General features: G+C 46.3%; 1 protein-coding gene across 5 annotated transcripts in view; it reads right to left on the bottom strand.

Annotated features, from left to right (window-relative positions):
* Nucleotides 1-9,955: 9,955 nt before the first annotated feature.
* The window catches only part of LOC126540608 (proline-rich protein 5-like), a 73,732-nt gene continuing 58,858 nt past the window's right edge, over nucleotides 9,956-24,829 (bottom strand). For 4 of the 5 annotated variants that reach the window (XM_055076142.2, XM_055076144.2, XM_050187446.3 and 1 more), the window contains 4 exons: nucleotides 22,942-23,020; nucleotides 19,136-19,203; nucleotides 16,404-16,569; nucleotides 9,956-10,154 (listed from right to left, as the gene is read on the bottom strand). In XM_055076142.2, the coding sequence (XP_054932117.1) occupies nucleotides 10,042-10,154; nucleotides 16,404-16,569; nucleotides 19,136-19,203; nucleotides 22,942-23,020 (426 nt within the window). In that variant the 3' untranslated portion in view covers nucleotides 9,956-10,041. The remainder of the gene's footprint in view (nucleotides 10,155-16,403; nucleotides 16,570-19,135; nucleotides 19,204-22,941; nucleotides 23,021-24,829) is intronic. The other variant, XM_055076145.1, reaches the window with a different exon arrangement.

Here is a 24,829-nt window from a genome sequence, read left to right as displayed (position 1 = left end):
AAAACAGATGATCGTGTGGGGATTGAAGACCTTTCCGTCGAGAATTGCCAGGGGCTGTCTAGAGATGACTGTTTTGGCAAACGCTCGGACGGCTGCCTTAGAATAGCTATAGATCCTGGATCTCTTTGGGTCTAAAAGTGTCGATGCGATGACTACCTGTTCTGGAATTTCTGGTTGTGTGTTGTACATGGAAGCCGAGCAGACGACTTCAACTTTGCCGTTCAGAAGCACTACTGTGAAGGCTGGTCTATTTCACATGAAAGCCGCGTCGACAAACAAACATTTTTAGCCTGATTTTTAGCCTCCTCTAGTAGGGCTTTGCTTCTGGCTTGCCTTCTGCCTAAAGTATGAATGGGGTGAACATTCCTTGGAACAGGCCTGTGATATTCTTCCGCAGATATTTGGGAATTTCTCTATAGTTATAATTTAGTGTTGTAATTGGTATACTAAGTCTAATGAACTAAGTCTAATCACTAAGTCTAATGGACTGGGTTATTCCTTGTTGCCTCTGCTATTTCCTCCAGTCTACTGTGCAGCCCGAGGTGCACAGTACACTGGAGTCTTTCACTTTCCGTGTATATAGCTAGCCCAAGAGCTACCTTGTTTACCTTCCTTAACAATGCATTGAGTTTGTCTCTTTCGGATCTCTGCCAGTCGTGCATGGCTGCTACGTAGGCGAAGTGACATAGCACAAAGGCGTGAACTAGTCTGACTACGTTGTCTTCTCCAAGCCCAGGCCGGCGCTTAGTTACTTTTTTGATCAGCCTCATTGCCTTGTCCACTTTCGTAGCCATACTCAGAATCGTTTGATTATTGGTCCCGCTGGCTTATATCACCAAGCATACGACCCGGATGGAGTCCACCCTTGGGATGACGCTTCCGCTCGTGGTGTAGAGCGTTATGTAGTTCTCCTCAGGAGGAAGCCATCATCTGAGTTTGCGGCCTCGTCTCTTAGGTTGGTATGGTAAGAGCTCCGATTGCTTAGGTGGGCATAGGAGTCCCATTGGAATGAGGCTCTCTTGAATGACCTTTACGGCGTCTTGCAATTTTTGTTCTATTTCTCCCTCGTGGCCTCTAGTACACTATATCGTGGCGTGATCAGCGTGAATTGTGTCTTTGATGTCTTCGAGTCTCCTGGCGAAAACTATCATGGAGAAATTGAAAAGAGTGGGCGAGATCACCGCTCCTTAGGGTGTGCCTCGGTTACTTAGCTTCACTGTACATTATGTAAGTCCCCATCCTTGAGCGGGGCCATGGTTCCACTCAGAAAGGGTTCGACATATTGATGAAAGCGACTACCCAGACCGCGATTCCAAATGCTTTTGAGTATAAACGTATGTAGGATAAATCAAAGGCTTCCTCCATGTCTTGTCCCAGTATTGCTCTCGTGTCCCAAGTCCTGTGGCTAATTATTTTATTCTTGAATAGGAGCACCTCTTCTTGGGTAGATGGATCAGGTCTGAAGCCGATCATCGTGTGATGGTAAACATCATGCTCTTCCAGGTACCGCGATAATAGTTTAGTATTGAGTGTCCAGCAACCATTCCCACGCACCATGTTAGTGAGATCGGTCGTAGATTATCGAGGCCAGGGGCTTGCCCTGTTTTGGAATTAAAATCGTATGGGCCGTCTTCCATACGCCAGGAACGTCACGACTCTTCCACATCTCATTAAGTAGTTGTGTCATGTAATCTATGGAGTCGCCATCAAAACTGCGAAGCATCTCGTTCGTTATGCTGTCCGGACCAGCGGCAGATCTTCCGCTCAGGTCGTGTAAAGCCGCATTGACTACTCCTACTGTGAAATCAGCATCTAAGGTTGGGTTGCTTGTTCCCGTACTTTCCAATCGAGGAGGGGGTGGCTGCTGCGTGTCCTCGACGGATAGGTACCTATTCACTAGCTGTGCAACAACTTCCGACTTGGATGAGTCATTCTTTGCCACGTGCAGGCTTTTATTTAACGTGTTGCGTTGATTAGATTTGATCTTGGTTTCATCTAGTATGTGCTTCAGTTGATTCCAGGTTCCTTTTTTTCTCATTCGGCCATCTATAGAGTTGCAGGCGACGACGAAGTGTCTTCTTGGTAGAACTATTCTATCTGTGTTCTCTGGTTTCTGGTAAGATCTTCGGAATTTCCTGGTGCCATGGCTCCCGGTATTGTGGCCATGGACCTCCTGGCCAGAGGTCATCACGGCCGTCGTTCACGAGGAAGAAAGGAAGCGTGCTCACTGAGCTATACTCCGTGTCGGGTTAAGACTGATCGGATGGCAGCTTCGCCTCCGTCTGCAGAACGAGGGCCAAAAGGAGGATTGTCAACGCGAATACATCAACGCAAGCGAGCATGGCCACTCTGAAGTGAAGACCTGAACGCTGGCCTCACGCCATCGTGTTCGTGCCCGAGGAACCCTCAAGCAACTTCCGATTGCTGAACAGGCAAGAAGTATCTCTTTTCTTGAAAGAAGCCATGCAGAATTAAACTAAAGACATTCGGATAAATACGCGCAAAAATGTCCTCGGAATCGGATGTTTCCAGCGGGAGTGCGCTCGAAAAACTGAAGCAAACCTCGGAGCTTGGACACATCAAAGTGCGTTCCTATATCCCGATGGATGATGCATCCACAGCAGGTGTAATTTATGACATTGATGTCACCATTCCTAACGCGGACTTGCCTGTCCTCGTCAAACCAGCAAGTGAGGGTGTCGTCATCACGCATGTGAGCCGCCTTGGAACGTCGCGCTGCATCAAACTGATTTTCAAAGGAGATTGTATACTATCTCGCGCCAAAGTCGGTCACTTCCGACACCCTGTTCGACCACTCGCTCAAAAGCCTCTTCAATGCCATCTCTGATTTAGGCTTGGACATGTCAAGGGGGTCTGTCCAAACTCGTTACTGTGTCCCCGCGGTGCTGACCCTCACGCGGAGGACACTTGCCCGCCTACTGTCCTAATGTGCAGCAACTGTAATGGTTGTCATGCTGCCTCGTCTAGGGACTGCCCTCGCATCAAGAAAGATGTCGCAGTTCTCAAGTAGATTTTTTTTATTGCGATAGATACTTGCCCTTAATGCATAATTCGTGGTGCGTATATATATTATGTGTGTGCTGTGAGGCCTGTGTTGTGTATGAATTGAAGCAGTGTTTTGTGGAATCTGCTGTCATGTATCCAGCGGTCATAGCTGGTTGTCACACTGTAGCGGAGGCCGGATTGCAGTAGGAGACGCGAGCGTTCCGATTTTAAACAAGTACATGTCCATATTAGGTGGTATGCATCTGCCTCCATCACAGGAACGGAGCAGTATGGACACGTAGCACTCAGTGGTAAATGCGACCAGTTCCACCTTGAGGTAACAGCCGGTGTAAAGGCCACCCCGGCCCGAAGCCTCCTAAGCACAACTTCCTCCGCCCTAGTAAGGTGAAGGGGGAGGGAGAAGACACACGGTGGGATAAGAGCATGTGTGTCCTGCCGGAGAAAATTTTTACGGGCTCGGAGCGAGTTAAGGGGTTGAAGTGGGAGGGGAATAGGCGGAAGATCAGGATTAGGAGGACAGCTGCCTGCTGGTCAGCAGCAATGTTGTGAGGGTTCGCTGAATGGCCTTGAATCCAGTGTACGTTGACGCAAGTAGCTATTTTACTATTCATAGTGTGTATTGTCTCGCAGATTTCCATCGTCTTATCAACCTTCTTGAGTTCCTGAATAGTCGCTAAAGAATCAGTGAAGATATCTAGTTGCTTGATGGTAGGCAGCTTAGATGTCGCAGCTTGCACAGCGTCGTGGATGGCTTGAATTTCCATTACTACAGCGCTGGCTTCCGTAGATAAATAGCGCTGGTGGCCGCTGATGAAATTATGCGTAGTACTCAGGAATGATGTCCTTCGGCCATCTGGGAGAATGGCAGCATCCGTATAGACTTTGCAGGTGTTAGTGCATGATGCATCGACGATATTGTGCTCGTGAATAATACCTGTTGTGTCGCTGCGTCGTAACTTCGTTGGCTTATTAGTTGTGATGCTGGTGAATTCCCAGGGAGGCATTGGATAGGGATGATTGTCAATCCGAGAGCCACGTTGAAAATGAGCATGCAACGCAGCGACAGCCGAAATAAGTTGCTTTTTTATTTCACGTGCTTTTTCACGTTGCAAAATTAGCTCTGCAATTGTGTTGAGCTGGGCATGTTCCTGTAAGGTTGGTATCGGAGTGATGCGCGGCAGTGCTGTGATTGTGCGCATAGCATCGCGATTAATCGTCTGCAACTGCGCCAGCTGTGCCAAAGTCAACCGTTGAAATTGTGCTTGATATAAAATTCGTGGCTGCAAGACTGCACGCATCAACCGTCGAGCTACGTCCGTACGAGCTCCAGCTGCTTTTGCTGCAATGCGACGATTAAGGTGAAGTGTTTTTGCCGAACTCTGTCTGGTTTTACGGAGCCAGTGTGCACCACTGCCGGAGTGGTGAATATCGAGACCCAGTATGCGGACCTCGGAAGCCTCAGGGATTGTCACTGCGCCGAGTCTACATGTAAAGGGGTGCTGCGTGATTCTTGTGCGTCCTTTCTTGTTGGCCACCACAACATAGCTTGATTTTTGGGCAGAAATGTCCAACCCTGCTTTCCAAGCGTAGTTGTTCAGAATATCAAGGGCTTCTTGAAGCTGTTGAGTTTGTCTAGATATATCTTCATGAACGGACTACAAAGTGACGTCATCCGCATAGATTAAGAACCTCACGTCTGGAATCCGATGTAGTTGCCAGGCTAGAGGTATTAGAGCAACGTTGAAGAGAAGAGGAGCCAAAACCGAACCTTGTGGGACTCCTCTGTTCGATGTGAAGTATCTCTCTTGCCTTCCATCTACTCTAATCGCAAATGTGCGATTCTGAAGAAATGCGCAGATGAATCTTATCAGCAGCGGTGGAAGTCCCAGGTCGATGAGGTTGGCTATAATGATTTCATGGTATATATTGTCATACGCTTTCGTTATGTCTGTTGCTACCACCGCACGCACAGCGTGACTGTGTGGCGAAACCTGTAAAACATCGTCTGATAAGATAGAAAGTCCGTCTTCAGTTCCCAAGTAAGAACGGAATCCAATTCGAGCAGGATGATATTTATCGTGGCGTTCAATCCACCAGGAAACACGTGTGGCCAGCATCTTTTCAGCGAGCTTGCAGACAGTTGAGGTTAGCGAAATTGGGCGTAAAGACTGCAGGCTATTTGGAGACTTTCCTGGTTTCGGAATCGCGACAACAATTGAATGCCTCCAATCAGGTGGAACGTTTCCAGTCTCCCATACTTTATTAATAGCCTGAAGAAGTGCGTCGAGAGCTGCTCCTCCCATGTTCTTGATAACCTCATAAGGAATACCATCGGGACCAGGTGTTGTTCGTTGCTTCGAAGGTTCAATCGCCGCTATTAGTTCCGTCATGCTGAAAGGGCTGGATATTTCGGATTTGGAAGTTGTGTCAGACTCATCAATTTCGTGGCAGTTTATGGGTGACACGTGATCGTATTTCGGGAAAAACGCTCTAGCAGCGTGTTCTGCAAATTGATGTGGCGAACTCTGCATCGCTAACCTAACCCTCGATGCAGGGTCAGGTTGCTTATGACCGCGTTCCGTTGACCGAAACGTACGCCAAAGTGCTCTGTTTCCAATGCCCGATCCAAGATTCTCGCACCACTCATACCATCGTCATCGAGAAAGTTGCTTTTCGTGCCGACGCGCCTTCGCCGCTATATGGTTAGCACGTGCACGGCTACCTGATGCATCGGGATTCCTCGACGCATACACTTCTGCCTGACGTCGCTTTGCCCAAAGTTGCAAAAGGGCGAGGTCCGGTTGAGGTTGTTCCTCGTCAACTGTGGTTACAGTGGTGTTCCTCCGTAGCAGTTCTTGCAAAGCGGGAATAATTTCTGAGGGCTCTGAGGGTACTTTATCAATCGATGATTCCCGAAACTTATCCCAATGCGTGACTGTTACCAGTCGTCGAATTTTCTTTATGCACGTTCTGTGCAAACCAATCATTATTGGCATATGATCACTGCCCCATGTATCTGATTCCACCCGCCACTGCGGCATTCCAGGACCCAACCACCACATGAGGTCTGGAGCGTTTGTTCTAGATACGGCGGGTACAGCACAGGTAGCCACAGCGTGATGGTTCAACAGTGTAAAAGTGGCATCCCTCATGATGTTTTTAACTTGGTATCCTCTTCGGGAGTTGTACGTGTACCCCCATTCTGTATGTGGGGCATTGAACTCTCCACCCATGAGAATAGGAATTCCCGGGTACGTATATTGCAGGGTGATCTGTGAGCTGTGCAGAGTGATAAGGGATGGACAAGTTTTTAAAGTGAGGGAAAGCTGCAAGCATGGGCAGAAAATAATGGCATTTTGGGAGCATATCAGAATGAGTTCAGAGGAGATGGGCGTTTGGATCATAACTTATTTGTTCTTACTCAGTTTATTGAAATATCAAGCCTAGAATGCAGACCGTTATATGTGGCCGTTTTGGACATTACAGGAGCGTATGACAACGTAAACTGCAACGTTTTGTGGGATATTCTAGTAGGGGAAGGCTTATGTGACGATTGCCTACAGCTTTTGAGAGAGATTTGCCTATCAGATACCGTTTGCTTTGTATGGTAAGGGATGAGGAGATAGGAGAAAGTTGATATCAACAAAGGACTGAGGCAGGGATGCCCTTTATCCCCACTGCTGTTTATGATGTACATGGAGAGCATGGAGAGGGCGCAAGAAGGAAGTAATATCGGGTTTTGTCTTTCGTACAAACAGGCGGGCACAGTAGTAGAACAGCAGCTTCCAGGTTTATTTTATGCGGACGACATTGTATTGCTAGCTAACAAGCAAAGTGAGTTGCAACGTCTGGCTAATATCCGTGGACAGGAAGGCGAGAATGTAGGTTTGTAATTTAGTGTTAAAAATCAGGCGTTATGGTATTCAATGAAAACAGTGTACAGACAGTCACAATACAGGGCCAGGAAATACCTCGGGTAAAACAATATAAATAATGTAAGCAATATTAACGTACATCGTCGTTTTCATTTGTACATAGCCATCATCATCTTCCCTGTTCTTCTACTTCTTCGCGCATGAGCTGGGGCGTTTCGGAATAAAAAAAGGGCTTGACAGCTTCGTCTGTCTCGGTCTTATAAAGGGGTGGAGGTGCCAGGGTTGGAAGAGTCCATCGTTGTAGGGGTAGCCGCGCCCAGGCGGCGACCGGTACGTGGCTCGAGGGAGGACGGCAACGCGAGAGCACGTCGGGGTCTTGATGTACTTTATTATACGAATAAACGAAGGCAATAGATATATGGAAACACACGAAGAAACAATAACAGCAAAAGGGAATGCAAATGCAGCCATAATGAAGCACAGAGCGCTGTGGGGATACAATAGGCACGAGGTTCTCCGTGTTATATGGAAACGTGTAATGGTTCCAGGACTTACTTTTCGAAATGCAGTTATTTGCTTGTAATAGAATCATGACTCGATGGTAACCAAAGGTCAGTGGGACGCCTCGCATGGGGTGCTCACGGGAAGGCAACAAATGGAGCTGTGCAGGGTGATAAGGGATGGACAAGTTTTAAAGTGAGGGAAACTCGCAGTAAAATTGAATATGACGAACGACTGAGGAATATGGAAGAAAGTGAATGGGCTGAGAGAGTGTTGAAGTATCTGTACAGTAAATACATTAATTAACAGTGGAGGAAAATAACTAGGCAGCTTACCAGCAAGTAGGCGGCCAGTAGGGTGAGCAACACAGCAACAGAGAACGTCAAGGGGAAAATCAGGGAGGTTGAAATAATCTCATAGGTAGCTCATTATTTTCGAAGCGAGATCAGGATGCATTAGAACACGCACCTATAAAGCGAGATATCAGAAGGAAGAAGCATGTGCTGGCGGCAGTAAAGCTAGGAGGTATGTTCAACGAAAGCAGGAGAAAAGTAAGCAGGTGCGCCAGAGAGATTAGTAAGAGGCGATTGGAAGATTGGTGGAAGTAGTAAACGACAAAAAACGGATACTCACGAAAGCAAAGCTCACAATAGGGACTCAGGAAATTTGGTTGTGGGAGTTCATCGTGTTTTTTTTAACCTAGGTACGACATTAGGCAGTATAACACGAAGAGCTTGGTGGCGCAACCCCCATCCCCGCTCCAAAGGGGACGCCCATGACATCCATCCAGCTCACGCAGCGCTTGCTGCAACAGCAGGTGCACACCGCTACAGTGCGGGTTTGCCGCCGCGCGCAAAATTAGTTTACAGTCCTCGTTTGGAAACTCTGATTGGCCGTTGATGTTCTTTTTAGCGTGGTGCGTATCGCCCGAATGCTTTGCTAACTGCAGCGCTCGCTGATACAGCCGTGCCTGTACCAAGTGCGCCTACTTCCAACTTTTGGTCGACGCGGGTAAGTTCTTTGTTAAAGGTGTTACATCGTTAAGAAAATCCCCTTGTTTCAATGCATCATGCCTAAACGTGCTATTTTTTGTTCTCTCACCCCTACCGAGAAGAAAAGAAGGTGGCTGTCAATGTTCAGAGGTTTGGTTGCGCCCCGAACACAGCACAATTCCGTACTGCTGCGTAGTGCACTGAAAATCATGAAGCGGCCGGAAAGAAACCGGAGTATCGTTCCACGAAATTCCCATTGACCAAGAACTTCGCGAAAACTGGCTTAAGGTAATCTCGAGAGACAGCTGGAGCCCAAATGGCCCATCTTGTTATACTACGGTTTGTAACCGACACTTCGTCCCGTCCGACTATAAAGAAAGATGCGCGACGCGAAGACTTAAGAAAGGCGCTGTGCTTAGTGTTTTCCATCATATTTGCAGCCATGGAAGCAAACCTAAAAAAGTGATGCAGCTCTCAGGAAGCGTGCTGTGGCTGTATTAACCGGCGAACCAGCAAGAAAAAAAAGAGCAGTCGGTGGTGGCATACCACATGTGTCTCCGGACTTACGGGGTGACCAGCCGTGCACTAACAATCTAACTTCGAACGCCCGACTTGTTCAAGAAGTGCCCAACTCCAGCAGCAGCACGGACTAAGGCTTCGTCCAGAGAACGGCGCACGTGGATAGAGCAGTGCAAGTAGCCTCATACATTTCATTGCCGACCATCGAAAGACGGAAGTGCAGGCGTAAGAAACGCGAACTGAGGACGCAGATTGACAGGCACAAAGGAACTGTTCACACATAAGAAAAGGAACTTTAGAAACTTAGCGAAGACTGCTATGTCTCAGCGTTTCTGCAGGTTGTAGAACAGGCAAGTGAAAATGAGTTTGCTTCTTCGATACTGTTGCAGCAGGTCAAAAATTTTCAGAAGGTAAATCCGACGTGGTCCGAAGTTACAGTCCCTCACGCAGTGTTCCTTTGTAACCTCTCAGCGAGGGCGTAAGAGCACATCAGGAGTTCAGGGCTACTCCTCCTGCCCTGCCGAAGCACGCTGGGGCGCTTCCTCGGTTCGTCACGCAAAGTAGGCGTCACTGACTTGACTAAACAGAGGCTGTCAGCTGAGATTGCCTCACAGGCCAATGGTCAGTCAAAAACGTGCTCGCTCTTTGTAGATGAAATGAGGGTCAAGCAACACCTACTGTATCTGAAGCAGAGAGATGCCTTTGTTGGCGAAGTGGACTACGGCCACTTATCACAGCCACTTAGACGTCGCTACACCATTTATAAGTTTATTCACACAGAGCATGCCACAGATACGCATTCTCCAGCAACAACTTAGCTGTAAAATTAATGTCCTGAAAGTCCCCCCTGATGTCTCCGCCGTGCTGTGTTTTCCGCTGGCCTACAGAATGTAGAAGATTGTCATGCCGCACCTTCTTGATCTTCCACTCCTCTGCATCAGCTACGACGCATCGCACGTAAGGTAGTGTGTTACAGAAATGATCCCGTCAACCGAAGCGACAGCGCTGCAGCTGCATATCTTAGCGTATAACAAACAACAGTGAACACCTTAGCTGTTTATTAGGTTCCATGTATTCTGCAGTGATGATGCGCTATATACAATGTAGACGCATAGGATTTATACCGACTAAATATCAGGCTGCTTTCGGAGAGCTGTGAGGAAAAGCTCATGCAATGTTTCGATCTGCCGAGGCTGGGAGCTCATTGGTCGGGACAACTTCCTAGGTAGCGGTACACCATCTGAAAGTAAAAAAAAAAATAACAAGAAAGGGTGCTTTGAGTCTTCTACCTTACTTATGTTCCTACTATGCCCCATTCATCAATGCTTAAAGCAGCACAACGAAAGGAGAGCGATCACGAAACCTACTGTACTTCAACACAGAAAAATATAATTCCTGATATGAAAAACATTTGTTGACTCACTAATAAAGATCCATCTTGGTCATATTTTTTAACTGCTCTAGTTTTCTTGCTAATTTTGTGACGTTTTCTATTGAATATTACCACCAGGTGTCGCAAAGTGTAGCGCCAACGACTACCTTATGGAGGAACTATGCTATACCTACGCTAGTTTACAGGCGCCGTTGCTAGACCTATCAGTGGTTGACAAACAGAAAGTTCACTTTTCATCATCCTACTAGGTGACGGGATTGCAATATAAGGGCTGCATAGAACAGTGAAGATCCAAAATAGCTTCTCTAGCGTCCTTATGGCTTTTCCCGAAGAAGAAAGAAAGATATTAGAACGGGACGCATATTCATGGCATAGTGGAATCAGTCTGTGCGTATAGCAAGTCACCCTTACCCCTGTATTCAAAAATGCATCTTGATTTGAAGCCCATGCTTGACTTGACCTACACAACGGCTAGCATGTATTTGCCCAAGACGCTCAATGCATTTCTTTTGGAGCGTTCATGACATGCGTCATTTATATCAAGTGAAGCATGGGCTTCAAGCTAAGATGGGTTTATGAATACGGCGGTTAGTTTAGTCGCGTGCTCACAAAGTCGACCATGGTCTGTGAAGTCCTGGATTCTTTTCCAGCCTACTGATTGCTGTGAGAGCATCGCTTCAAGAGAAAGTGGCGATCATGCTCACAATTACACCACGAATAAGCGAAAGGTCCAAGCAGTGCGTCGAGGCTCCATAGGCCTAAAACCATGGGCCTAAATAACAAGGGGCAAAGACGTGCTGAAGACGTTGTCTTCAAAGCCCCTCTCAGGCACACAAATGCGCTTAACTAGAAGACAGCGTGTCAAGATTCACACACAAGAATGCTACTCCCTTGCGCTACCTAGATGGCAACCAAAACACCACTCAGCTGTTGGCAGGTTTTTATAGGCAAGATGGGCCACGGCCTCAAAGACCGACTCTGACAATGCCCAACGTTTACGAAGCCCCTAGGTGGAGGCACTCCTTTTCCGACGCACTTTCATAAATGTTGCCTCAATGTATTCTTTATAACTTTTGTATTGTTTATTTTGAAACGTAAAACATACAAATACAATAATTTATCTGCGCGCTAGACCATTGATGCCTATAAATTAAACCTGGCTATGCCTTTATTGGCTAGCACAACATTGTTGGAAGAAGCCTCTCCACTACATAGGCGAAAGAGAAATTCTAGAGGCCGGACTAAGCAGCGCACATACAAATACATGCACCAGCATGACTTAAGAGCATCTGATGGACAAACAATCGTAGTATATGAATAATGACTAAAGATTCAGTACCCCCGGCCACACCTAGTGTTTCCGCGGTGACATCAACCTTTTTTTAACGTTACTGGCCTATACTTTATTACTTCCGGCTGCTAGCTCGCGCGTATATCTGCTCGAAGGTGAGATTTTTTTCCGGAAAGCGAGAGTTGAATGAAAGAGGCGTCTTTTCTGTCTACATCTATGCCTGCCAGTGCTACACCAGCATGGACACCTTTGCCCAATAAAGCACGCTCTATTTGCGCTATCTACGACAGCAGGAATCACCAGCTCTCTCAAGCTGTTACCGCTGTAAAATCCTCAACAAGGTATATAGGTGTATTTATTTACGCGAAATAAGCAACGTAATTTACTGCTGCCTTAAAATAAGGCTGTACAGACGCATGATGGAACTAGCTGAAGTTCCAAAACAAAAGATGGACCTTGTCAAGAAGCGAGCTAAGAATAAAAATATAATCAAATACTTCTCCGCAAGACATAAAGTACCGAACTGTCCTTGCTAAATATAAATTGATTATGCGTGCGTGCTTAATATGAAGTGGTCATGTTTAGATATATATTCAATTATTCCGAATCTATGCCAGACATGCGTGTATATCAAGACACACAAAATACTTTCGTGTACCACTAGTAGCTGCTGTAAAAGTAGAAAAGCAGGGTGGAATGTCGTCCTTGTTTCATGCATTATCACCGATAATTTCTTTTCCGAAGATATGTTTCGGGAACGGGAATAAAAACATCTATTTAAATTTCATCCTCGCTTGTCTCAGGTTGGTTGTTATTAGAAGGAAGTTGTGCGACACATATTTTCCTACTGTTTTAAAAGGGTACAAGACTGCTTCCGTCAACAGTTCCTGCTATCAGCATGTTTTATGGTCCCCGAGAATTCCTCCCATCAAGCGCAACTCATTTACATTATTTTTGTCTTAGTCTGCCTGTCCTGCATGTCGTCACGCAAGGTGCTCGCATACTGTCCTAGTGGGGACTGCTGAAGTTGAGGGCTCGTAGTCCACATAAAGAGACGGCGAAAATGACGGCGCCAGTCCATGGTTCGGTGACGATTGTGTCTACTGCGGCAAATGTCCCACAACTCTAGTTAATAAACACACTGCTCCCACCGAACTGGCACGAATGCAACTGCCACATCTTTCTGCTTGAGATGCATGAGCATCAAATACCTTGATATATATACATATTGAGGACGACGCAACGAGCTATGGAAAGAAGAATGATGGGTGTAACGTTAAGGGATAAAAAAAGAGCAGATTGGTTGAGGGAACAAACGCGATTTAATGACATCTTAGTTGAAATCAACAAAAAGAAATGGGCATGGGCAGGACATGTAATGAGGAGTGAAGATAACCGATAGTCATTAAGGGTTACGGGCTGGATTCCAAGGGAAGGGAAGCGTAGCAGGGGGCGGCAGAAAGTTAGGTGGGCGGATGAGATTACGAAGTTTGCAGGGACGACATGGCCACAATTAGTACATGACCGGGGTTGTTGGAGAAGTAAGGGAGAGGCCTTTGCGCTGCAGTGGGCGTAACCAGGCTGATGATATATATTTCAGAGCAAGGTCATGATTATCATTATCAGCCTGGTTAGGCCCACTAAAGAGCAAAGGCCTCTTCAGTGGGCCTAACGAAATGGCCCAGGTAAATGTGGGCCCGCGCCTAATCTGTGATCTCACACGTTTGCCGCCTGATAGCTTGGGGGTTGTAACCCAGGGACGTCAGTATACTGCGGCCTGTCTTGGTGGTAGAGAGGCGCTCGAATTGCGCGGTGAGCTGCGCCTCGGCTATTTCTTCTAGGGTGTTACGGACGCCGAGCTGCAAAAGCCGAGCCGTACTCGTGGTCTCCATTAAACCCAGCGCAGTCTTGTAAGCCCGCCTGATCAGCGTATTGATCTTGGTCCTGTCAGTGACGTGCAGTTGAGGTAGGCCGCAATGTAGGCGATGTGACTGATCACGAACGACTAGACAAGGCACAAGAGACTGTCTTCACGCATGCCCGCCGGTCGTGTAGAGACTCGGTGTATGAGCCGGATGGCGTCCATTGCCTTGGTGGTAAGCTTGTTGATGGTATCACGACCCAGGTTGGCATGTGGTATCAGGTCAGGGCCGGAACCCGGCTCCGCACCTCAGAGATCCATCATTTCGGTGCGGCGTATGCTTTTTTTTTGTTGATGGTCTCGTCGTTGCGGCCGCTCTTGTTGAGCAGCAGGCCCAGGACCCTGATCTTGGGAACTTCGGGGATGCGTTGCCCGATGAATCTTCATGTTATCACACTCCCGAAGGGGAGCGCGCTTCCGTCCCGGTCGAAGCGGTGTGAGGACGAACAGCTCGGATTTGGCGGGCGAGCACATTAGGCCTGTTCCGTCAAGGTGCTGCTCGATGGCGGTAACCGCCGCTTGCAGCTGTTGATCGATGCTGGCGTCGGTGCCGCCTGCCGCCCACAGGGAAATGTCGTCGGCGTAGATCGTATGCCGGACGCCGGTCCCCGCTACTGCCCTCGCTACCCCGATCATGGCGAGGTTAAACAGCGACGGCGAGATGACCTAACCCTATGGAGTACCCGCACTGCGGAGCTTGTGTTCGGGGAGCTTGAGGTCTCAGACGTGCAGTTCCACCGTGCGGTTCGTCAAGAAGTCTTGAATATAATTGTAGTTCGTTACCCCCATGTTGAGTATTGATACTTGTGCTAATATGGCTCAGTGTTTGACTTTGTCGAATGCACTTTGTAAATCGACACCCAGAATTACTTTGCTGTCTTGTGTCTTGTTGTCGATGATTTCTTGTTTGAGTTGTAACATGGCATCTTGTGTGCTGAGTCTGCGCCGGAAGCCGATCATCGTGTGAGGATAGAGGCCTTCCTTCTCTAGGTATTCCTGCCGCCTGTTGGCGACCACGTGCTCCAGCACCTTGCCCACGCAGGATGTCAGCGAGATGGGACGCAGGTTACCGATGTCCAGTGGTTTGCCCGGTTTTGGAATCAGGATCGTTCTTGCCGTTTTGCACTGTCGGGGAAGCTTGCCCGAATGCCAGCATTCATTGAAGTAATGGGTTAGGGCCTCTATCGAAGCATTGTCCAGGTTGCGTAGAATCTTGTTTGTAACTAGATCTGGGCCGGCTGCTGAGCGGGTGATGAGCTCGCACAGCGCTACCCGTACCTCTGATATGGAAATGTCTCGGTCGACCCACGCATTGGGCAGCCCCCCGTACGGCGGGTGGGTTTCCGTAGGCGTGTCTGGCAGATATTTGGCTTCCAGGCTCCTGATAACAGCGTCTTTTCCTTGTTGTGTGATGGTGTGCATGAGGCGGGTCAGGCGGTCGCACTGGTATGACTTGGTCTTTGTTTCGTCTAGGATGCGCCGAAATAGATTCCATGTACAACTGCGATGCAGTTTCCTGTCAGCTCGGTTGCAGATTTCGTTCCACTGTTGACGGCACAGGAGCATGCAATGTTGTTCAATGGCTTTGTTTAAGTCAGCCACCTTCTTCCTCAATTTGCGATTCAGCCTGTGCTGCTTCCAAAGCGCGCCTGTATCGAACGTTTGTCCTCTATCAGATGGGCCAGGCGACTGTCCATGATGATGACGTCCTCGTCTGTTTCTAAGGCCTTTGTGGTTGAGCGCACTGCATCGCGGAGCTCCGCCGTCCAGGTTTCGAACTCTGTGATGCCTTGTGCTGTGGTGAGGCGCCCCTTACGGAATTCATCCCAGTCTGTCCACTTGTGTATAATGGTATTGCTCCGTAATTGGTTGGGTATCGTAATTTCGAGGATGTAGTGTTCACTGCCCAGGTCGACGCCCGTGTTGTGCCATGTTACTTTGCCCGTGTGGTCATTTTGATGAATGTAAGGCCTGGTGTGGTGTCTCGTGCTACGGAGTTTCCGATGCGGGTAGGATGCGCGGGGTCCGTGATTAGGACACAGTTATGGTCCAGGGTATCCTGTAATAAGTCTCGTCCCTTGGCCGTGTCCTTCACATAACCCCACGCTCGATGCGCGAGGCATGACGGGAAGCGTAACGTGATGCGTGGCGTGAGGCATGGCGCGACGCGCTGCGGGATCCGCCACGGGAAGCGCTGCGCGAGCGGGAGCGTCCTAGGCGTGATTTGTGTGATTTGTGCGCTCATACGTGTGATATGCAAAAAAACAAGTCTACTTTAGTAATTAGGCATATGCCATTTTGTACTTCATGGCAGCTTAACTCTTCCTCTACTTTCAAAGGAAGGCTAATCCCTCTGCGCCTATTACCAACGCAGTGCATCCGGGTAAGAGCCGTCGGAATTCGTGACGTCACGAGATGGTGGCTGGGAAATTTCAAGGTGGCTTCGTCACTCACCTTGCGTCCTTGCGTTTGCTATTTTTTGCAAGTATCAGCGCATGGTAAAATCCTTTATTTGGCGTTGAGGAACATAAACATAACCTTCAAGCTTAATGCAGAGAAGCCATTTAGTATTCACACGGTAGATTACTGACAAAAAAATACTATGCCACCTCTATGCACATGAATCTAATAAAGCATCTTCACTATCCATAGTCGCAGTTGCTGAGACAAAATTAGCTGGTTGCACTTCAAACTGCCTCTATTACTTATATTCACTGAAATGCGTTTTCCTTTTGTCAGGACTCACTAGGATTTAAACAGGCCGTGAAAGAAGAGTCGAGATTGCCTACAGCTCTTCCGTGGTGTTCCAAATAAAGATGTCTTGCATTGCTGCTTCGCGGATAAACAGCTGAAGATGACAAGGAAGCCGTAAGCCGACGCTCACCTGCTGACTTTCGTCGTGCGGCGACCTCAGGCTCAGCAGATTTCACAGTGGGTTCTGGCTTGCCTTCGTAGAGGCCCTGAAATCCCAAGAACGGAACCACGAGCCGCGCAAGAAGTCCTTCGAGCTTCAGCTTCGTTTTTGTTGGTGGGTAACTGTCGCTCACATTCTGCGCAAAAACAGGTCAGGAAACTATTAAGCACTTACTTCTACACTGACGCTCGTTAAGAACGTTTATGATGCTTGTTGTCGTCTACGCTTATAATAGCAAAAGCAGATAAACGTGAACACGATCTAAAATGACTGCATTTCTTTCAACATTCCACGATACCTTGCGCTAGCTTTGTCTGTGTGAACGCGCTTGCTTCCATGCCTTTTTCTTCCAGTCATCCACCACTGAACTGTTTCCTATGCTTCGATCTTTAGAATAATCGTGCTTTTGTAAAACTTTCAGTTAGTGGCAACGAAAGAGAAAAAAATATCGCAGTTTCGAAATAAAGGCGAAGCGATGAATGCGATATCAACATGGTAGAACATTATTACACATAGTGTAGCGCTCGTAGCTGTAGTAGCAGTATTAGTTGTAAACGTAAGCTAAGTAAACACGAGCTGTTGTGCTAGGGGTCCTCTATTTGAATACTCCTATCAGACAATTTCATTCACGTTGATAACAAAAGCCAACGTCTTCCTTAACGACTTTACCACTTTTTTGTATAGGGTATGTTTCGAACCACTTTTCTGGATCGATCCCGCAAGTAGTGCAGAGACGCGCCAATAAAATGACGTAATTTTCAGGTTTCAGCTGCTATTGCATAGCACTTTTGATATTTAAATCTGAAAAAATTTAAGAAATTAATTTAAGATAAAACGCATGCTCTGTCGGTGTTTTGTTTCATGACATTTGTCTGTGGGCTATCATTTTCAAGATCCTCAGGAATAATTTTGTCAAGAATGTCGGACCTGATACTCGCAACTTAACCAATAGAATGGTGTGGCAATATAATAGCCATATATCGCATGCCATATAATAAGGCGTGGCATATAGCATACATATACTTAAATTCGCTTGGAGAGTCCATGTAACTGCTATCGCAATTTTTATCCTTTATTGGAGTAGGTTTTTGCTCGCAAAGAGCGTTATAACTGCTGCGGCACTCCACCCAGTTCAAGTTGTGGCAATGCGAAGACTTCCATGGTGCCAATTCTATCGATATTGCATCCCCGTTTCATCTCAAAAAGTTCCTGCATCGAGCTCTGTTGGTTCAGTGAAATATAGTTATTCACAAAAAAATATTACGAGGACACAAGTTGTTAATAAGTACAATAAATCTAATGGAACAAAAATTCCGAAACTGCTCAGCTTATCAGAAAGTTCACTTTAATAGAGCCTCTCTGAAAGAGATCCTACTGCATCCTAGTTATCTATAGAAGACCGCGCCATGTATGTCCGTAAAAACAACGCCGGGACGGCTGTGAGCAAAGCCTTTTGGACAGCCCACCTACTTCGCTTATCGTTTCAGTGGCGAGCCGCATCAACTGTGCAATGTATCTCGGCTTGTTGTTATTTCTGTATACAAAATATTCCATAACCCTTTTTATAGCTCCAGAGTACTCTAAAGCCCTTTAATATCAATGCATACTGTTGCTGCAATTAACAAAAGCTTTCTTTGACGACGATCCGTGGCAATGACATTCGAAGGTGTCCCTTAGCAAGTATGCATCAGCTAATGTAACAGCAAACGCGGAAGCTTTAACGCTGATTCTTAGGCGGATCCAATTAGCGTTACTTTCAGAACGCGTAGTGGACGACTATAGAAAAGGCAGGCAGCACATCGTAGCGAAAACATATTTTACAGTTTTAACATGGCACTAAGTATTTTTGGTAATATAACCTTTCCATTAATGCAGTACTCACATTTCCTGAAAAACATAGGTGCACTATCTATGGTTGACTCAACAGAACACATCAGCAACCTAATGACAACGATCGCGCCCCACTATATTCTTGCATATTTCCAAAACGTCGCAGTTTCGCCCGAAAGGCGAAGCATCGATCGCGATTGCAAATTTATCTACAGCTATACAAAGTTACTTGTGTTATCGGCGGTGTATAACGAGTAAACATGAGCTTACTAACTAAATTACCAAGCATAGTGTCAAGTGCGCACAAGCAAACATGAACACATCTCACTCGATGACTGCGGAAACTCGCTGTCAAAACGCTTGAGTGAGGAAGTGCGGCCGCAGAAGCGAGCGAATTAACCTGCACGCTGCATCTCGCTTCACCGCGAACTAAGCGGCGAAAACACAGCGCACATTAAGCTATGGGCCCTCGGCGCACACTCTGACCCATTGCAGATCGCCTTCAAGATCGGGCCCGCGCGGCCTCGCCATACGCCGCAGTAGCCAGTGTAAACTGCCCCCCCCCCCCTCTCCCTCCCATCCGCCCTGTGCCATGGGCGCGACGGACGACGGCGCGCTTTCTGCCCACGTTCCTCCCTCGCGCGTGCGAAATTGAGCCGCCATCGTCGACTCACTTTCGCATGCTTTCTCTCGCACATACACCTTACAGCGCACGATGACGATGTTGTCGCGACGCCGACAACGACGGCAGAAATGCGCCTGGTGTGTCTATATAGTTGCTATCGCAATAATAAGATTATGCGCCTTATCTAGTTATCGATTATTTCATTCGAATAAATGGCGACTTTACTACGAAGATGGCTTGGGCTTACGTAGAGGATCAGAAGCATATGTCGCATTCCATCGGGAACGAAATGGCGAGTATCCTCGTTGATGAGCTCTGCAGACACAAGCATGGTAATCAGACTTTCCCAAAGTGTAGGTCAAAAGCAGTATCACATTCGTTCATCACCTCATCATTTCAGTGCCAAGTGACACAATGTAAGTAAGATGCAACTGCATGCACGCCACTGTCCGGTTAGCATATGAACATGTTGACTGCTGCAAATTTGCTGTTTACGTATGAAGAAACGAAGACAATGTTTTTCCGCAACAGCCATGCCCACCAATATGCAATCAAGTGTGTGCTTGTAGCTACGCTCTAAGAAAAGTTTACACCCTTTGAGTCGTATCTTGCCACACAACAATAAACGTCATCTGTCTTGTCCGCATTTCCTTTCTTTAACGTCGCGAGCCCGGTACTTCCCAGTAAAGAACATCATGCGCGTTATGAGCATGACAACATTGCCGACAGCAAAGCAGCCGTCGCGGCGTTTTCAAGAAAGGGAACGCAAGCAAGGCAGATGACGATTATTGCAGTGTGGCGTATATGCATCCCAAAGGGCGTAAACTTTTTTAGAGTGTACATATACGTTGTTTGTTATCAGGTGAATGTGGCGCCATTCAAGCGCCCAACTACCGCATACGTTCACTACCCGGTAGTTGAGTGCACTCAAGCACGGTATCTGTAACAACTCGTGTATCTCAGACAAGACGCTTGTTTATGGTATGAAGTGCTCAGCAGGAGGAAGGGTAAAGACATGGACACGTATATTAAAATTGCACTGAAGATTGCGGCCTGCTGGAACAACCTTACCACGTCAGAGATGTTATTAGGGACTCTGAACTAGCCGATTGGAGCACTTGGCAAACAGTTATATCAATTTCAAAGCACAAGAACACGACTACAACGATAATAAAAGCCCAATGCAGAACACATTTCTGTCAGTAATATAACACCAACCCTGTCGACTGGTCCTTCTCGAGTGACCGTTCGTCTGAATGGATGTCAATGGCAGCCAACACCAAAACACGAAAATGGTTGCTAAAGGTGCTGCAGAATATAACTATATGTACCAGGTGCATATATAACATGTGCAAATTTTCCAGAAGTATCCAATGGTATATAACCATTTATTCACCTAAGCCGAAACAATTCCTAATAGACGGAATTTCTTCCGAAGTAATTTAGTGAAGTAATTAATTTGCCTGATCTGAAGACAATCTTCAATAACTACTTTACTGCAAGCACTACAGTTACGACGGTTAGGTTTATGTATGCTGGATGTGAATCCCGTGAGGAGGGATCTAGAGTTCAATTCCTGTGTTTTCATCATCCTCTTCAAAATGTTGCAGTGAAATAAACGAACGTATACTGCGCCATATAATAGGAAAGCCATATGGAAAGTGATGTTTCAAAATGTGCACTAGATTTACATACTTTAAGCAGTGCCTTAATTGAATACCGTGATGTTAATCGTGATATGAAGCTAATTCCAGAATGGAAAATTTTCCATGAGTTGAGTCATACTTAGAAAATACGCCGCCCATGTATTTCAGTGAAAAATGCGGCGGCAATTGTTTTTGGTTTCTGACCAGAATGGATTTTTGACTAAAATGGAGTAACTTGGACAGTAGTAGCTCGACATAACCATTATGGGGCAGTCCTTGGTAAAGCGTTGCAGCAGTATCTTGGAAAGTTGCTTACTAACCACTTCATCAGCGCTGTCATGTTAGTTGTCACAGCATGCACAAGAACACCGGTGGCTTTCGCAGAGCATTGATGGCACCAGCAGCAGCGCTCGTAGACAGCTGCGACTGATGCACTTGATATGAACCGTACGTCCGAGTATACTTTCCCGGGGGGGGGGGGGGGGGGGGAATAATATAAAAAATTAACACAAACGCACCACCGCGTCTATGGGTACACCGTACGTGCCGTTATGGGTGCACTATTGCATGCGCAAAATATTTGCCGACGCAATTTTGATATCCGAGACAGTGTTTACCATCTAACTATAATCAATTTGTGAAGACTTCCCTGCTAGCCTAGACTAGACAAGTATCAAAATATTGAACGTAATCCTTTGATTAATTTAACCTTACTAAAGCGGTTTTTTTTAATCCTTTAAACACAGGTTATACACATCGCATCATACGAAACATTCAACTAGATATTTCTGCAGAAGCGTTAAGATTATGCCACAAAGCTTTCCATTCGTGTCCGAAGCTTTAACGTGAATGTCGGTGTAGATTGCGAAGACATTGCACGGGCGAGATATTTCTCGGTGCTTGTTAAATTTACAAGACAGGGTTGACAATCCTAATATAATGAACTAGCAAGGTTGTCCCATATCGACTAAACTAGATAATTGCCACAATATCGAAAGTAATCCTGTTATGTCTTTACACTTACTAAAGCGGGTGTTTTTCACCTTTAAATGCAGGGTATAAGCTCGCATTTCTGCGAATGGTTTAGCATTGGGCCACAAAGATTCCTGTTCGTGTCGGAAGCTTTACCGCGAACATCGGGGCAGCTGGCCACTCTTTGTGTTCTACAGAAGTGCACGGAGTGCGGTTTTAGATTTATTTATTTATTTATTTATTTATTTATTTATTTATTTATTTATTTATTTATTTATTATACTACATTCTGGGCCTAGTAGGCACAACAAAAAGGAGCGGTAAAAGTATACAATAATTGCAGTACAAGGCAAGAATAGGAAATCAAACTATAAGGCACATTGAATGGCGATATTGAAGTTAGTGGTGTCACAAATTGAGACTGTGGAGGCGGGAAGGGGGTGCCATTCAATGGCTGTTGTTGGCAAAAAAGAAGAATGGAGCAAGTTCGACAAAATGGCACTTCAATTTTGTCTTGATGGTTGATGCGAGATGAGATATAACTTGGTGCGGTGAAAAGATTTTCTTTAAGAGAATGGTTGGAGTAATATATTCTATGAAAAAGACAGAGACAAAAGTACTTGCGACGTAACCAAATGTCAGGTAGATCTAGTGTTGTTTTCATGGACGTGACGCTAGAATGACGAGAATAATTTGAAAGAATGAAACGGGCGGTGCGGTTCTGAATGCCTTCAAAGGAAATGGCAAGATTGGAACGAGCAGGGTCCCATATGGCACACGCATGTTCTAATTTTGGACGGACGAGTGTTTTGTATAGAGTAAGCTTTATTGAGGTGGCTGCTAATGCAAATTTTCGTCTCAAATAGCCTAACGTTCGGTTAGCATTGTTAGTGACATACGCAACATGCATATTCCATGAAAGCTGCTGGTAACACACAGGCCGAGATATTTATAGGAGTTAACAACCGACAGGGTAGTACCGTTAATTCGTTTTTACTGCGATGTATTCAACAACGCTCCTTAGTCGCATCATTATGCTAGTGGGGCACGGCCTAACTGAGCTCGCAGCCGTAAGACTGGGTCATATTTGGTAACTCTTGCTTGCTTTTTGTCTAGTTCTTTCAAGGACTTCTCTTGTGCATAATTAAAAAAGTTGTACAAAATGGTTCTACGACAGTCAACGAGATTCTCCTGCAATAGATTGTCACAGTCAGTGTATTTACATATTTTACTACTGCAGCACTACTCACAAAAGATATGATGCTAGATCTCAATTTAAAACTCTTCCAATACTTGATGTGGCTCTACAAGGAAAATTACTTTTGATCGGCTAGAAGAGAGTTCATAGCATTAAATGAAAAAAAAAAACATTGTATAATGTAGGGAATAATAAAAGTTACTTATTCAACTCCATGTTACAAATGATGTTACGGACCTTCAAGATCCAGCTTTGTCACGACGGCGTCTCGGAATACCACAAGGAATGCTTGTCGCACGGTTGTCGACCCTTTGCCCTGCAGAGACACACAGTAGCAAGCCCTAAAATTGCCATGCAATCATTATTTCCCAGAACAGGTGCACTTGCACATTAAACAAAAGTCTTGCGGGCCGTGTGCTTAACGGAACAATGATGTCTGAGAACACATTGCACTGACAGTTCAAGAAAAACCTTCCGGCACTTGTTTTTTGCAGTGCCTCAACTCACTCCAGGCAGCAGGCACGAGCAACTAGCTCTTCTTCAATACGTATAGGAACTTCCAGATGACTTTGAGAGGGAAAAAATAGGAGGGGTAGCCGTGATGACGACATCATCATAAGCTTCGTTACGCCCACTGCAGGGCAAAGGCCTCTCCCATACTCCTCCAACAACTCCGTTCATGTACTAATTGTGGCCATGTCGTCCCTGCAAACTTCTTAATCTCATCCACCCAACTAACTTTCTGCCGCCCCCTGCTACGCTTCCCTTCCCTTGCAATCCACTCCGTAACCCTTAATGACCATCGGTTACCTTCCCTCCTCATTACATGTCCTGCCCATGCCCATTTCTATTTCTTCATTTCAGCTAAGATGTCATTAACTCGCGTTTGTTCCCTCACCCAATCTGATCTTTTCTTATCCCTTAACGTTACACCTACCATTCTTCTTTCCATAGCTCGTTGCGTCGCCCTCAATTTGAGTAGAACCCTTTTCGTAAGCCTCCAGTTTTCTGCCCCGTAGGTGAGTACTGGTAAGACACAGCTATTATACACTTTTCTCTTGAGGGATAATGGCAACCTGCTGTTCATGATCTGAGAATGCCTGCCAAACGCACCCCAGCCCATTCTTATTCTTCTGGTTATCTCCGTCTCATGATCCGAATCCGCCGTCACTATTTGCCCTAAGTAGATGTATTCCCTTACCACTTTCAGTGCCTCGCTACCTATTGTAAATCGCTGTTCTCTTCCGACACTGTTAAACATTACTTTAGTTTTCTGCAGATTAATTTTTAGACCTACGCTTTTGCTTTGCCTCTCCAGGTCAGTGAGCATGCATTGCAACTGGTCCCCTGAGTTACTAAGCAAGGCAATATCATCAGCGAATCGGAAGTTACTAAGGCATTCCCCATTAACTTTTATCCCGAATTCTTCCCAATCCAGGTCTCTGAATACCTCCTGTAGAGACGCTGCGAATAGCATTGGAGAGATCGCATCTCCCTGCCTGACACCTTTCTTTATTGGGATTTTGTTGCTTTCTTTATGGAGGACTACGGTGGCTGTGGAGCCGCTATAGATATCTTCCAGTATTTTTACATACGGCTCGTCTACACCCTGGTTCCGTAATGCCTCCATGACTGCTGAGGTTTCGACAGAATCAAACGCTTTCTCGTAATTAATGAAAGCTATATATAAGGGTTGGTTATATTCTGCACATTTCTCTATCACCTGATTGATAGTGTGAATATGGTCTATTGTTGAGTAGCCTTTACGGAATCCTGCCTGGTCCTTTGCTTGACAGAAGTCTAAGGTGTTCCTGATTCTATTTGCGATTACCTTAGTAAGTAGTTTGTAGGCAACTGACAGTAAGCTGATCGGTCTATAATTTTTCAAGTCGTTGGCGTCCGCTTTCTTATGAATTAGGATTACGTTAGCGTTCTACCAAGATTCCAGTACGCTCGAGGTCATGAGACATTGCGTATACAGGGTGGCCAGTTTCTCTAGAACAATCTGTCCACCATCCTTCAACAAATCTGCTGTTACCTGATCCTCCTCAGCTGCCCGAGACATGACCCGAGTCAGATAGCGAAGATGCAATGATCACGATTTAAAGCTCATGACGGCATCATT

This window comes from Dermacentor andersoni, chromosome 2 (assembly GCF_023375885.2).
Source record: "Dermacentor andersoni chromosome 2, qqDerAnde1_hic_scaffold, whole genome shotgun sequence".
Taxonomy (NCBI): Eukaryota; Metazoa; Arthropoda; class Arachnida; order Ixodida; family Ixodidae; genus Dermacentor; species Dermacentor andersoni.
The sequence above is the reverse complement of the archived record's forward strand: the minus strand, read 5'-3'. Positions and strand labels throughout refer to the sequence as shown.